Here is a 14,355-nt window from a genome sequence, read left to right on the forward strand (position 1 = left end):
ATTTCAACCATTTAAACACAAAAAATTTAGTTTAGAACGTCAAGCTCACGGAAAAACAAATGGCACTTTTATTTTGAAAAATCACATACTTCCGGGAGTTGATAGTTCTTTGCTTCACGCTGCTGCAAACCAACACCGGTGATTCAGGATAAAGATCAAGCACTAGAGAATAAGTGGAGAGTAATAAATAATATTTAGCAAAAGGTGAGAAAATAAGAACACTTTTTGTAATTAATATGCTGATGTTACTTCCATTTATCTCTGCGAATCGCTAGTGGATTTCGATCAAAAGTTTTATGACAGGAATAATCAATAATAAGTGGGATAATCCAACAGTTAGTGATCTGCAATCTCACATTTAACACTCACTAACAAACAACAATGGATTCAAATCATTTACGTTTGGATCCAAATGTACATCGAGCTGTTATACTAACAGTTTTGCAAAACTAACGTTAACCCGAGCTGATCACATTACACAACGTTACTAAAACTGTTCAGACATCAGGGCAACTTGCGAAGAAGATATTATATTTGTTACGTGTTTTATATATTTGTATATATGAGAACCAAACACGTGTATTGTGTATATATAAAATACGTTTAAGTTAAAAGTGCGTGTAATTGAGCTGCCTTTATGCTATGTATAGTGTAGTATGTGTTATTACAGTGATAAGAATCATAAATAGAATTGAAATAATGAATAATGATTGTTATTGAAAAACAGAAACGACTGTAATAAATGTTAATTTGATCAGAGATGGTCTGAGAAAGTGGCTCCGCCCAGTGTAAACATCTACGTGTTCATTTCCAATAGCACAAGAGTTGATTTCTCTTCCCTTTTTAATTTTTTTCACTCTCTTGTCATCACTTACAAGGTGTCTTCGTTAATCATCACACTCCTGTGAGCAGTTCTCCAACCTTGAAACACTGAAGATCTGCACCAACCACAGCCTTCAACGATGGAGGTGCTCCAGAATCACCAGAGACCCTCAAGGAAGTTGTTTCTCTTTGCTTTCATCGCAGTTTGGCTTTTCTTAACCGTTTCCTCTGATGAAGACTACTACAAGCTGCTAGGCATTTCAAAAGAGGCCAGCACTCGTGAGATCCGGCAGGCTTTCAAAAAGCTTGCTCTCACAATGCATCCGGATAAAAACCCGGTGAGTAGCTTCATTATGGCATAGCAGCCAGACGTATGTGTCTCCCTTCATTTGAGACGCTCTGAGAGCACTTCCATTGTCTTTTTAGAACGATGAGACGGCCCACGAGAAGTTCTTGAAGATCAATCGGGCCTACGAGGTGTTGAAGGACGAGGACTTGAGGAAGAAATATGACAAGTATGGAGAGAAGGGCCTGCAAGATGAACAGCAAGGAGGAAGATATGAAAGCTGGAACTATTACAGATATGATTTTGGTAATTCAATTCTCTATTTTATGTTCTGTGTCGATCGCAGTTTCAATACAATATGACACCTAAATAAATAGGAAGATGTGTGGGACTTTATACTGGAGAAAAACCATGCAACGGTGTTTTTCAGGAATTTATGACGAGGATGCAGAAATTACTACACTAGACAGAGGGGACTTTGGTAAGTGATGATCTTAAATCAGAAAAAGCATTTTGAATGCTGGATTGAATCTCACAAAATGTTATACTCCAAAATCAAAAGACAAAAAAGTTATACTTTGCATAAACTGAGCAGCATCTCTGGCAGTATAGAGCGCCCTCTCGCGGCTGTAGACGGTAATGTTTTCTATTGGTTCATTTCTTTCGGTTCATGTCAAATTAATTTAGATAAATAAGTCGCACATGACTATAAGTCGCAGGACCAGCCAAACTATGAAAAAAAGTGTGACTTATAGTCCGGAAAATACGGTAATTATTTAAAAACGAATAATGCAGAAAAAAATATATGATTTTTATAAAATTTTTATTTAAAATTATTTATTTATTTATTTATTTATTTATTGCATGTTGTGTGAAATAATACCTGAAAATATCATGTCAGTTTTCTTTAAACCCACCAATCAACTCTTTTTAGCTGATCTTGTAGTATTCAGATAGAGGCCTAACTTGTTTTGTTTTCTTCCAGTGGTGGAGTGTTGTGACACCAGTTTTATTTTCATTTTTCCACAGACGCCGCTGTAAATTCTGGCGAGGTCTGGTTTGTGAATTTCTATTTCCCCCGCTGCTCGCACTGCCACGATCTTGCCCCCACGGTGCGTAACTCTGTCTTCTCCTTCTCTTCGCACATGCTAGGATTGTTAAAGTTACTGTGGCTTATATGACTGACGTGTGATGCACCCCACAGTGGCGGGAGTTTGCTAAGGAAATGGACGGTGTGATTCGGATCGGTGCGGTGAACTGCGGTGATAATGGCATGCTGTGCCGTAGTAAAGGCATCAACAGCTACCCCAGTCTCTATGTGTTCAGAGTGGGAATGGTAAGAGCATTCTGCTTTTATCAGTATATAATACATAGGTCCTGTTTCATAGACAGGGCTTAGCTAAAACCAGGATTAAGCCATAGTTTAATTAGGACAGTTAAGTAATTTTTATAAACATGCCTTGGAAAATAGCATTATTGATGTTCATCTTAAGACAAAACAAAGGCACTGGAATGTTTTAAGATCAGACCGTGCAAGTTTATTTCAGTTATAACAGCTCAGATTTGCATTTTAGTCTAGGACTAGGTTTAAGCCTTGTCTGTGAAACCAGAGATAATGTATGTTTAATGTCTGTATGAATGTAATTGTGCCAACAGAAACCAGAGAAATACTATGGCGACAGAACAAAATCAAGCCTCACCACGTTTGCAATGCAGTTTGTGAAGAGCAAAGTGACCGAACTATGGCAAGGTATTTAATTTTAATATGACCTTTAACATTTTATTTTCTTTAAATCTAGAAATACAAATATTTTTCGGAGTTCATGTTATTATTAAACAGTCCCTCCAGAAAAACGCGGATTTTTTTTGCGATTGTTGTGGGCAAAAATCCTTGATTTTGCGGCACGTTTTCTTAAAAAATGCGATGGAATATGCTGGATATTTTTGCAATTTTATGCAATGAAATTGCGTGAACTTGCAAAAACTGCGTTTGGAAGGAAAAAGAGAAAAAAAGGTGATTCCCCCAACACCTTTTTCTCACTAGGCTACTACCTTAATGTAAAGAGTAATTTCTTATTACTTCCTATGATAAGCGAGCATACTAAATCACAGAATATTTAAGTTGCAATCTCTTACTGCAACGTAAATTATTTTACATACTACTAATATAATTACAACTGTAAGTTTTTGGTACTGTTCTGTAACAAAAAAGTGCAATCTTACAACTGTAAAGTTGCAGCAACTTCTGAATGAAACTACAACAGCGTTAGTAGCCTAGTGAGAAGGGGGTGTTGGGGGAAGCACCTTTTTTTCTCTATTTCATCAAACTGCAGTTTTCGCAAGTTCTCGCAATATAATTTGGCTCAACTGACATGTAACAAATCGGGAAACTGCTACGCTCGTTCTTTTGCGCTTATTTTTGTTGGCAAATAAGAATGATTTGCGCGCATCAAGTTTCACCCTGGTTTCACCGCGGGGTTTGCAGATGATGTTCATCGTCACGTAATTACGTCACTTCATAAGGTTCCCATGGCAATAGGGGGAAAATGGCGCTTTACTTGTGTGAAGTAAACCAAAGTAAACACAACATTTTTCAACTTTCTGCTAATATATATGTGAGTTTTTTGCAATGAAAATACATGGATTATGAAATCATGCTAGCCCTGCATATTTTGCTTTCTGAAATCTGCAATTTATGCAAAAGAGCGGTGTATTTGAAAAAATGCGACCCCGCATAAATATGCGGCCTTTGGCTGATTATGCATTAAATCAGTCGATCGCATAATCGTGTTTTTCTGGAGGGACTGATTAAAGCAAATGGTAGCTACTACTAAATAATAAATGAATCCTAATGTTTCAGTCCCAACTTTTCACTCAAATTATTACGATAATATAACATCTAACCAAAAATAGTGTATTTAAGGGAAATACTTATATAGTCTGTGCCTGCTTTTTCCATTTTGTGTTGTTTGGTGTAACAATAATATTTTAGGTTCTTCTGTCAAATTAATTATTTGCAATTAATTGCATCCAAAAAAAAAAGTTTGTTTACATAATATATGTGTGTGTACTGTATATATTTATATTTAAATGTATATATTTCTTACATATATAAATGTATATATAAAATTATATTTCTTGTTTACTAACTGTTCATCTCTAAATTAAAAAAATAATAATATATGATTCTTATATTCATTTTTTCATTAAAGTTTAAACATTATTTTAATTAGTTTAAGTAACACAAAACATACATTTTGTAAAATATTTATAAAAAGTATTAATGTAATATAAAATCTAAAGTATTGTCTATTGTACTGCCTTTGATTTATGTTGAAAATTGTATGTAAAATGAATGTTAATTTTCAGGGAACATTTTCAGTGAGATTGATCGAGCGTTTGCAGAAAGAATCGGCTGGTTGATCAATTTCTGCACAGACTCTGGAGGTGAGACATCTACTAAAGCTTAATGTTAGGCATGCAAAACCCACAATCACTTGTGTTTTATCCTGAAAACACTTCTTCTTTTTTCACAGATTGTCTGGAACCTCAGACACGACGGAAGCTTGCTGGAATGTTGGTATGCATTAACCCGATCATGTTTCACCAAATTCAGTTCCAGTGTCACGAGCCTTAAACAAAGCATTTGATAACCAATGTTATTGTCTTGTGAGCATGAATGAACATTGTAACCTCTCTACAGGATGGTCTGGTTAATGTGGGATGGATGGATTGCTCCAAACAGGCAGATCTGTGTGACAGCTTTGAGATCACCACCAGCACCACTGCTGTCTTTCCCCCTGGAAGTTCTCTCGCTCAGAAAGGCAGTGTATTGGTGGGGATCTTATCTATAAATATGCATCCTGTACAGTTGTAGTTGTTCTTGAAGAAACAGTTCATCCGAAAATGAGCTATTCTTTTAATTGTGCCAATCTCACAGGCCGGTTTTAACTTTGATTTGATCTACCTTGCAGTTTATCCAGAGTTTGGATACTAAAGAAATATATGCACAAGTGTTGCAGCATCTGCCTGACCTGGAGATTCTTACAAAGAGCAGCTTTGAGGTAAGACTCCAGGTGACTTTATCATGAACATCAGATGTTTGCCCTTGTTCTGTACCACACCCAGCGCTACCTGCAGTACCACTGTTTACACAGTAACTGATGTGCAGGAGAAAACATGATTACGTGGCATAAAATGTCTTTAAAGACATCCTGCTTATTTTTAATGATGTATGTTTTTTCTGACTTTTTTTCTGTCATTTCAGCATAAATTGGCTCATCACCGATGGCTCATCAGTTTCTCCTTTGGACATAACGATTTGGCATCACATGAATATAAAAAACTCAAAGCTCTTCTGAAGGACTCTCACATACAGGTTCTTGATTATTTATATTACTATATTATTATAGGTAGTTCGTATGGCTTCAGACAACTTTTGGAAAGTTGGACTGCTTTTCAGTACTTTTATGGTGCTTTTGCCTATTTTTTTTTGAGACCAACGCGAGAGCAAGTAAAACAACAGAACTTTTGCTTTTATAATATTGTTTTACACTGTACACAGGTCGTATAACTTCTGTTATATGGTGCTGTTGTGTTAGTTTCATTGCGTTTAATTGTTTGCACAGGTGGGGAAGGTGGACTGCGTCTCTGATTCAGAGCTGTGCGCTTCTCTATATATACAGAAGCCCTGTGTGGCTGTTTTTAAAGGAGTTGGAATTCATGATTTCGAGATTCACCATGGTGAGTTTGGGAGAGCTTTAGTAAGAATAAATATTCTGCATTTAAATATCAAAACAAGTGCGTTTTAACCATCTGCGTGGATAATGTAATGTTAATATCTTAACTTAATATATTCATGCTTATTTATACTTCAAAACAAGCATAAGAACAATTTATGTTGTCATAAAAATATAATTGCATATGAAGAAGAAAATCATACCGTATTTTCCGGACTATAAGTCGCACTGTTTTTTCATAGTTTGGCTGGTCCTGCGACTTATAGTCAGGTGCCACTTATTTATCAAAATTAATTTGACATGAACCAGAGAAATGAACCAAGAGAACACATGACCGTCTCCAGAGGGCGCTCTATGCTGCTCACTGCTCCTGTAGTCTACACTGAAGACATAGAGCGCCCTCTCGCGGCTGGAGATGGTAATGTTTTCTCTTGTTTCTTGGTTCTAAATAAATGCGACTTATAGTCCAGTGCGACTTATATTTGTTTTTTTCCTCATCATGACGCATTTTTGGACTGATGCGACCCATACTCAGTTGCGACTTATAGTCCGAAAAATACAGTACATACTGCCATTCAAAATTTTGGGGTTGATAAGATTTTTTGTCGTTTATGCTCAAGAAGGCTGCGTTTATTTGACCAAAAATGCAATAAAACAGTCATATTTTTAAAAACGATATCAATTTAAAATTCATGTTTTCTATTTTAATATATTTATTAAGCTGAATTGTCAGCATCATTACTCTACATTACATCATTACTCTAATACACTCTTCGGTGTCACATGATCCTTCAGAAATCATTCTAGTATGCTGATTTGCTGCTCAAGAAACATTTCTTATTATTATCAATGTTGAAAACAGTTGTGCTGCTTAATATTTTTTTAGAAGCTATAATAATTTGTTTTAGACAGTTCACAATTTTAATTTACGTTATAAATGTCTTGACCATTACTTTTGAGCAGTTTCATGCATCCTTTCTAAAAGTCTTTCTGACCCCAAACTGCAGTGTAGTAAGTAAGGGTCAAGTGTGGTTGATCTTCACACCCTGAATGGCTTAAAAATGGCTTTTAAAGTTCTCCACTGTAGGAAACCAGCATCAGAGGGTTAAATGAAATTTTGGGTCAGCCGGTTACAGTACAACTTGTAAACATCTCATATGAATTGATGAAATTTCGTTTGGTTTTGGTCTAAAATGTTGAAAGTTCTGCTGCCAGTTACTCGGTGTTAAATCTCCAGGTAAGGACGTCCTGTACAATGTTGCAGCCTTTGCAAAAGAGAGTGTGAATGCCCACGTCACCACGCTGAGGCCTGAGAACTTCCCTAGCCAGGAGAAAGAGCCCTGGCTGGTTGATTTCTTTGCTCCTGTGAGTTGTTGCATCTAAACCTCTCTGTTAAACCTCTGCTGAATGCTAATGATTATCTGCTAAGCACGTACTTACATTGCCATGGTAAATTCTTGCCGATAGTTGATTCATCAGGATCAGAAGGGTGAGAAATGAAATGATCTGCAGAGAATCACAACCACAGTAAAATGACTGAAATTCATACAATTAATTTGCATCCTTGTTTGTAATTGCGTTTCATTAAAAATCAGTATGATAGTTATTCTGCTCTACAGTGGTGTCCGCCATGCCGAGCTCTTCTCCCTGAGCTGAGAAAGGCCTCCATCCAGCTCTTTGGACAGCTGAAGTTTGGGACCCTGGACTGTACCGTGCACGAGAGGCTCTGCAATATGGTACGGAGATATTCACCCTGGTTCCAGAATTGACAGTTGATCGTGCATGACTCACATTTGAAGCTGATGGCATCATTTGCGAGTTTTAATGTGGTTGTCTGTAGAGTGTGTTCTTAATAGGGATCCAGATCCCCATTAGCTTCCTGTCTTAATTACCAGATCTGTTTATAGAATCCTCATAAAACCACAGGAAGCCACAGCATCTGACTTATCTTACATTATCTTCACACAGCTTCAAAGTGCTGCCGTTTCTGCACCACTAACAGCAACATTTACATAACTGATGTTTATAATAATGATTGTAATAGTAATAATAATAATTATTATTGATTGATGTTATCATCTGTATTATATTATTAAAATAACTGATTCATAATTATTTTTTATTATTACAGTAATTATATGTAACGGTGTACAGATCTGTTTACAGAAGCATCATAATCTTATGTCACAGGAAACCACAGCATTCATCTTACTTTCTCTTCATATTGCGTAAAGGTGAAGTGTGTCATTTCTGCAGCACTAAATAATTTAAAATAATTGTTTTTATAATATAATATGATAATACTAATAATTATTATTATTAGTTTATCAATTAATTATTTAATATTCATATTATACATTCATATTATTTAAATCATGTAATAATATAATGCATTATTACTAATTATATTGTCATTATCATGATTAATTCAATTCATCATATTTTTTGAATATTCATATTTATTAGTATTATTATTATTAGCAATACTTATGCAACTGTATACGGATCTGTTTATAGATATTTCATAAAATCTTCTGAACCTTTGCAACAGGAAACCAAAGCATTTGACTTGTGCGTTTTCTTATGTGTTACTAGTAAACCGTGCCATTTCTGCAGCAAAACTGCAAAACTAATTGATAATAATAATCTTGCATTGTACTGACAAAGAGATCCTGCCTCACACTGCCTTTGACTGTTTATATTTCCCTTTTGATTTGACATAAATAATAAATTTGACCAGACTATGAATGTTCAGGTGAGAGCTGCTTCTCATCTCTTGCATCTTTCCGTTCTTCAGCACAACATTCATGCATATCCAACAACTGTAATCTTCAACAAATCCAGCATCCACGAGTATGAAGGCCATCACTCTGCAGACGGCATCCTGGAGTTTATAGAGGTGAGGCACACATCACAGTTACATTACACACATTATATACAGTACCTGTTTAGATGTAATAGATGATTGTGTGTTCTGCAGGACCTGGTGAACCCTGTGGTGGTGACTTTGACCCCAGACTCATTCCAGGAGCTGGTGAAGAGACGCAAGTCCTCGGAGACGTGGATGGTGGATTTCTACGCTCCGTGGTGCGGCCCTTGCCAGGCTCTGCTTCCAGAGTGGAGGAGAATGGCACGGGTATCTGCTCTCATATATTCAACTGACACTCCATCTAAATCTTAAAGTATCTCCTTTTCTCCTTGTTATTACAGTTTCTTGCAGTTACACGTGATCTTAATGTAATCGCCCTTATTACATAACTATCTGTCGACAAATGTTTGATTCAATCACGATGTGGGATTCCTAAGGCCACTGTGCACTTTTTATTCAATTCCTTTTCAATTCCTAATTTAGCAGAATTTAGAAATGACAGGAAACAAATTACATTTGAGTAACTGCATGTATAATAGATGCAATGAAATAAAAAGCTCAAAATCTAAAAGATCATAATTCATACAACGTTGAAACAGTTTTAAATTCCTGGATATTAAAATGAAATACAGCTTTAATACCATTAACTATAATATTAGTCACTCACTATCATAGTTATTGTGTGTGTGTGTGTGTGTGTGTGTGTGTGTGTGTGTGTGTGTGTGTATATATATATATATATATATATATATATATATATATATATATATATATATATATATATATATATATATATACACACATATAATTTTTTTTGTTTTATATGCTTTGGATAAAATCTCATAATATGCTCACATTCAATATACAGTTCACATTCTGTTTTAATTTTTCATTTCAGCTTTAGTTTGAGTTATTTTAGTACATTGCACTATAATAACCATAATAACCCTGTTACTCATCATTTTTGAAAGTGCAATATTTCTTCTCGCAAAAACTCAAATTTAAATGTTCCCAAGTTGTGTGTGAATAAATGACTTTTTCCTAAAGTGTATCTGTGTAAAGCTTAAACTTTACATGAAAAAAAGATGTTTTTATTCTTAATTGATTGCAAAAGTGTCATGATGGTGACAGCCCTATCGCTGTGTGTGTTCTAGATGCTGAGTGGGATCGTGAACGTGGGAACGGTGGACTGCCAGAAACACCACTCATTCTGCCAGGGTGAGAGTGTGCGCGCTTACCCAGAGATCCGTCTGTTTCCTCAGAACAGTAATCGGAGAGACCAGTACCAGTGCGTGTTTCCTACAATCTGTAACTCAAACACAATTACACACACCAGTACAACAAATTCAGCGCTTCTCTCTCATTGTGAACAGGAGCTACAACGGATGGCACCGGGACGCCTTTTCCCTCAAGTCTTGGGCCTTGAGGTAACTCAGAGTTTCCATAAGTTCACCAACAATAGTTTTCAGTATTTGCATCATGCAGAAATCTCTCTTCACACAAAACACACGTTGGGTAGCCTGTTTTTAACTAGCTTAGCTTTATGTGTGGAGAGTTGTCATTAACTTGGCAACATGCTGAAGTCTCCCCACCTGCAGTGTTACAAATCAGTCAATTCTGGTTCTGTTTCTTTGGGATGCTGTCTATGTAGACATTTTGTGCGCTCTAACCATTGGACTGATCCGTCCACAGCTCTCTGCCTCGTGCCTCGGTGGATCTGTCACCCGAGGACTTTAAGAGAAAGGTTTTGGGAGGGAAGGATCACTGGGTGTTGGATTTCTATGCCCCATGGTGTGGTCCATGCCAGCAATTCGCTCCTGAGTTTGAAGTTCTTGCCAGGGTAAGACATTTATTAGGACAAATTTGTGAAGACATCAGCTGGTATTTGCAACTTTTTTCTCAAAGATGTCTGCTGCTTTACAAGCACTTGCATTTCCTTCAGGGAATGTAAATATAGATGCAAATGATTTAACAGCTGGAACAAAGAGAAGAGTGCATACAGTGTTTCAGCCAATCACATTCATTCTTTTCTTTTTAATACTGCCAAGCAGTTTTTCGATGTGTACAGTGGAGGCCAAACGTCTGCTATAAATAATCACGTTAAACAAAGAAATGCAAAGAAATCTTACCAATTAGAGAATTGTGGCAAGCAAATCCTGTGCTTGTTTGTAATATTGTGATTCACCTCATAGCTGGAATATTTGTTTTTTGGCTTACAACGCTTTAACGAAGACATCTTTAAAATCCCTATGGGAAAAATGAAAGGGAAAAATACTTCTGGAACCACGTTTGTACTTGTTTGCACACATGCACTTTTTGTAGTCCTGCGTGATCTTATCTGTCCTTCTCTTAGTTCTAATTCAGTTCCTACCGCTAGTTCATTACATTTGAATCTGATTTCATCTGTGTTGTCTGGTGTTGTTATTTATGTAGCACCATGGCCCTTGAGGAATGTTGTTTCATTTACATACTGTATATAGTCAAAAAACAAACGTTTGCACTGGCTTGTGACTAGCTTCGGTCAGTGCATGTGCTGTGTTCATGAATGATTCGACAGCATCAGTCACCTGTTCCTCCTCCTGCAGATGATGAAGGGAACTGTGCGAGCAGGTAAAGTGGACTGTCAAGCACACCCCCAAACCTGCCAGAGCGCCGGGATCAAGGCTTACCCCAGTGTCCGATTCTACCCGCACCTGGGCACCCCACGGGTACAACACAACTGCTGGCCATCATTTAGTGCTCAGAGTTATTTCTGTACATATTCTAACCGATTCCTTTATGTCCCAACCTGTTTTAGCGAGATCAAGGAGGAGAGCATGTTAACAGCAGAGACGCCACCGCCATCGCAGACGTTCTCAGACAGCGACTCCAGGAGCTAGCGTTACAGGGAAAAACCTCCAAACTTAAAGTAAGCTACAATAGTTCAAAGTTTTTATGTTTTTGAAAGAGATCTCTTATGCTTACCAAGGCAGCATTTATTAAAATGACAGTAAAATCTATTTAAAATGACTGTTTTCTGTTTTATTTTATAAAATGTCATTTATTTCTGGAATGGCAAAGGTACATTTTCAGCATCATTACTCCAGTTTTCAGTGTCACATGGTCCTTCACAAATTATTCTAATTTGCTGATTTACTGCTTAATTATTCTTGGTTATTAATGATAATGGTTATTATTAATATAAATATTGAAAACGGCTTAATATTTATGTGGAAATTATAATAATTGTTTTATTATTATTCAATAAATGCCAAATATTTTTTAAATAGGGCTGCTCAAATATGGCAAATTATTTTGGTATTTACTTGTTGACTTTGGAAATATCTTGCATTTATAATTTTTTTTTAAAACTTTTAACAGTGGATTTCCTTGAATTTAATAAATATATATGTATATATATGTATATATAGCTCAGAGGACCTTCAATATTTTCATGTGCTGTGAGTTTAATGTAAAAAATTAAAGGAGGGGGGGGGTTGTCCACTGTGAAACAGTTTTCACAAAATGTTGTGTCCATAATTATTGGAAGCCAGAATCCTATTTGGAAATAAAATGAATCAATAGCATCTTTTTTGTTTCCATCCCTATAGGATGAACTATAGGACACATCCACAGAAGCTGTCGTATGTGAAACAGTGATGGGAGAAAACGCACACTCATGAACTCAATTTGATGAGCGTGAGAGATTTTTTGAGTTTGTTTACTGCCAAACGGACTGTAGAAAGGAGCAGCTTCACCTCAGCTACTTCAGACGAGGGAATCAGGACTCAACGAACACCTCTACATGTGTTACTGATGCAGAAGAGGTCACCGCAGTGCAATTATTTATGACTTTCTGTAATCTATGAATGTACAGTCAAGTGTCTTCATTTCCTCACACAGACTGTATTTATGACTGTAATAGATGTATTTTCTCACAGCTGCTCTATTTGAATTGGATTTCTATGATTAAATGGTCTGGTTAAATACAAAGGAATCTATTTTACTTGGAATGGGAAAATGTAATTCAAGTTGGATTTCGGGATTTTTTTTTTTTTTTTTTTTTTAAGAATTCTATTTTTATGTGCTACTAGAAAACATTTTAGCTCTGTCAAAACTAAAATCTATCATGGCGTTAGTTTGTTGTCAAACCAAATTATTGTAGAAGCATATAACTACACTGGCTATAGATGAAATCTGTAGTTGAATATGTTTTCTGCTGTTTTTATGTTCGGTTTTATTTCTTCTAATGGTCTGAGTTTCCAGAAGCTATGTTTGTTCTATGAGATTTAGTGTATAGTACACCTTTTTATTATTATTATTATTATTATTATTTTAGGTCTGTTTAGTGATATCTCTGTATTAAAGGTGAGTGAATGTTCTCCAGGTGGCCACTAGGAGGCGGTGATTTAACATCAGTGGCTTTAATCCTCATAGGCCATGAAATGATGTTGCCATTCATTGTGATGAATATTCACTATAGTGTTGTAGAAACAACAGCTATTAAACATGACACAATTCCTGTTTGTGCTGAAGAGTGCTTTCTACAATTTTGTTACTGACTTTGTTTGACTTGTCACGCTATGGAAGTGTTTCTAAATGGGGTTTCATGACACAAGTCCTATAAAGCCCACATGAACTATATTTCTAATATTTCTAATATTTCCTGAGAAAACAGGATAGCCACAATGATCTAGGATTACTGTAGGTTATATGTGAAGTGGGTCAACTTATAAGGTTATCAGTAAGAATGTAATGATTAAGTGATAAAGGGTCATAAAACATTACAATTTAAAATAACTATTTTCTATTTGAATGTATTGTAACTATTTGTGAGTTCCACAATATACATATATATATATATATATATATATATATATATATATATATATATATATATATATATATAAAATTCAATAATAATTTAACAGTTTTTTTGAAGAATCATGTGACATTGAAGACTGGAGTAACGGCTGCTGAAAATTCAGCTTTTCCATCAAAGAAATATATTACATTAAAATATATAATTATAGAAAACTACAATTCTAATTCTAATTTACAATATTACTGTAATTTGAACCAAATAAATGCAGCCTTAGTGAGCATAAAAATGTTAAAAACAAAACAGACTTTTTATCAATACATTTTTGATTTTTCATAATATTATAGATGTTCTGTCTGAAGTTTAGTACTGTATGGATTATCTCCCTGTATGTTACATCTGACGCTTCAGCTCAAGACAGCTGCTAGTGAAAGCTTTGTGAAGTCAGAGTGGGCAAAGATGGCATCAATCAGGTCCTGTACTGAGACGAATGGGAATGCTGATGGTTATTTTTGTCCAGTTATTATTTAGGTTTTGATCCTCAGCCTGAAAACTCTTGCACCTCACTATTTGTTCTTCCATCTCTACAGGGGCCTGTGTGGCCGAAATGCCACCTCCAGTCCAAGATCATCCGAACTTCATCAGTTTAGTAAGGGAGAAGAGAAAGGAGGGGGTTCAAAGGAGGGGTTCAGGACATAGTGTGCAGAGTGTGTCCTGGCAGGGGCGCTGGAACAGGGCTCACACCCGTGGCCACTGCACAGACACCAGGACACGCTGCTTACTTTGGCTTCTCGCATATAGCCGCTGCAAGAAAATCCTTCAGCAGCGTGACCCCAGT

At 36.1% G+C, this 14,355-nt stretch overlaps 1 protein-coding gene across 1 annotated transcript; it reads left to right on the top strand.

Moving 5' to 3' along the window:
- The first annotated feature begins 85 nt into the window (after positions 1–85).
- On the top strand, positions 86–13,225 carry dnajc10 (DnaJ (Hsp40) homolog, subfamily C, member 10). Its single transcript, XM_052606739.1, has 23 exons — positions 86–204; positions 879–1,160; positions 1,249–1,414; positions 1,539–1,589; positions 2,138–2,220; positions 2,313–2,444; positions 2,765–2,858; positions 4,478–4,555; positions 4,645–4,688; positions 4,812–4,943; positions 5,083–5,172; positions 5,376–5,486; positions 5,737–5,851; positions 7,085–7,212; positions 7,467–7,583; positions 8,645–8,746; positions 8,828–8,983; positions 9,871–10,004; positions 10,090–10,143; positions 10,409–10,556; positions 11,302–11,424; positions 11,514–11,624; positions 12,307–13,225. The coding sequence occupies exons 2-23, from the start codon at positions 963–965 to the stop codon at positions 12,316–12,318; spliced, it is 2,379 nt and encodes a 792-aa protein (XP_052462699.1). The 5' UTR covers positions 86–204; positions 879–962; the 3' UTR covers positions 12,319–13,225.
- The last annotated feature ends 1,130 nt before the right edge of the window (positions 13,226–14,355 follow it).

Source organism: Carassius gibelio, chromosome A9, assembly GCF_023724105.1.
Source record: "Carassius gibelio isolate Cgi1373 ecotype wild population from Czech Republic chromosome A9, carGib1.2-hapl.c, whole genome shotgun sequence".
Lineage (NCBI taxonomy): Eukaryota > Metazoa > Chordata > Actinopteri > Cypriniformes > Cyprinidae > Carassius > Carassius gibelio.

Coding starts and splice junctions, on each gene's coding strand:
- dnajc10 (XM_052606739.1), top strand. CDS start 963: ATGGAGGTGCTCCAGAATCACCAGAGACCCTCAAGGAAGTTGTTTCTC. Junction 10,005..10,089: donor AATCGGAGAGACCAGTACCA/GTGCGTGTTTCC, acceptor CATTGTGAACAG/GAGCTACAACGGATGGCACC. Junction 10,144..10,408: donor CTCAAGTCTTGGGCCTTGAG/GTAACTCAGAGT, acceptor ATCCGTCCACAG/CTCTCTGCCTCGTGCCTCGG.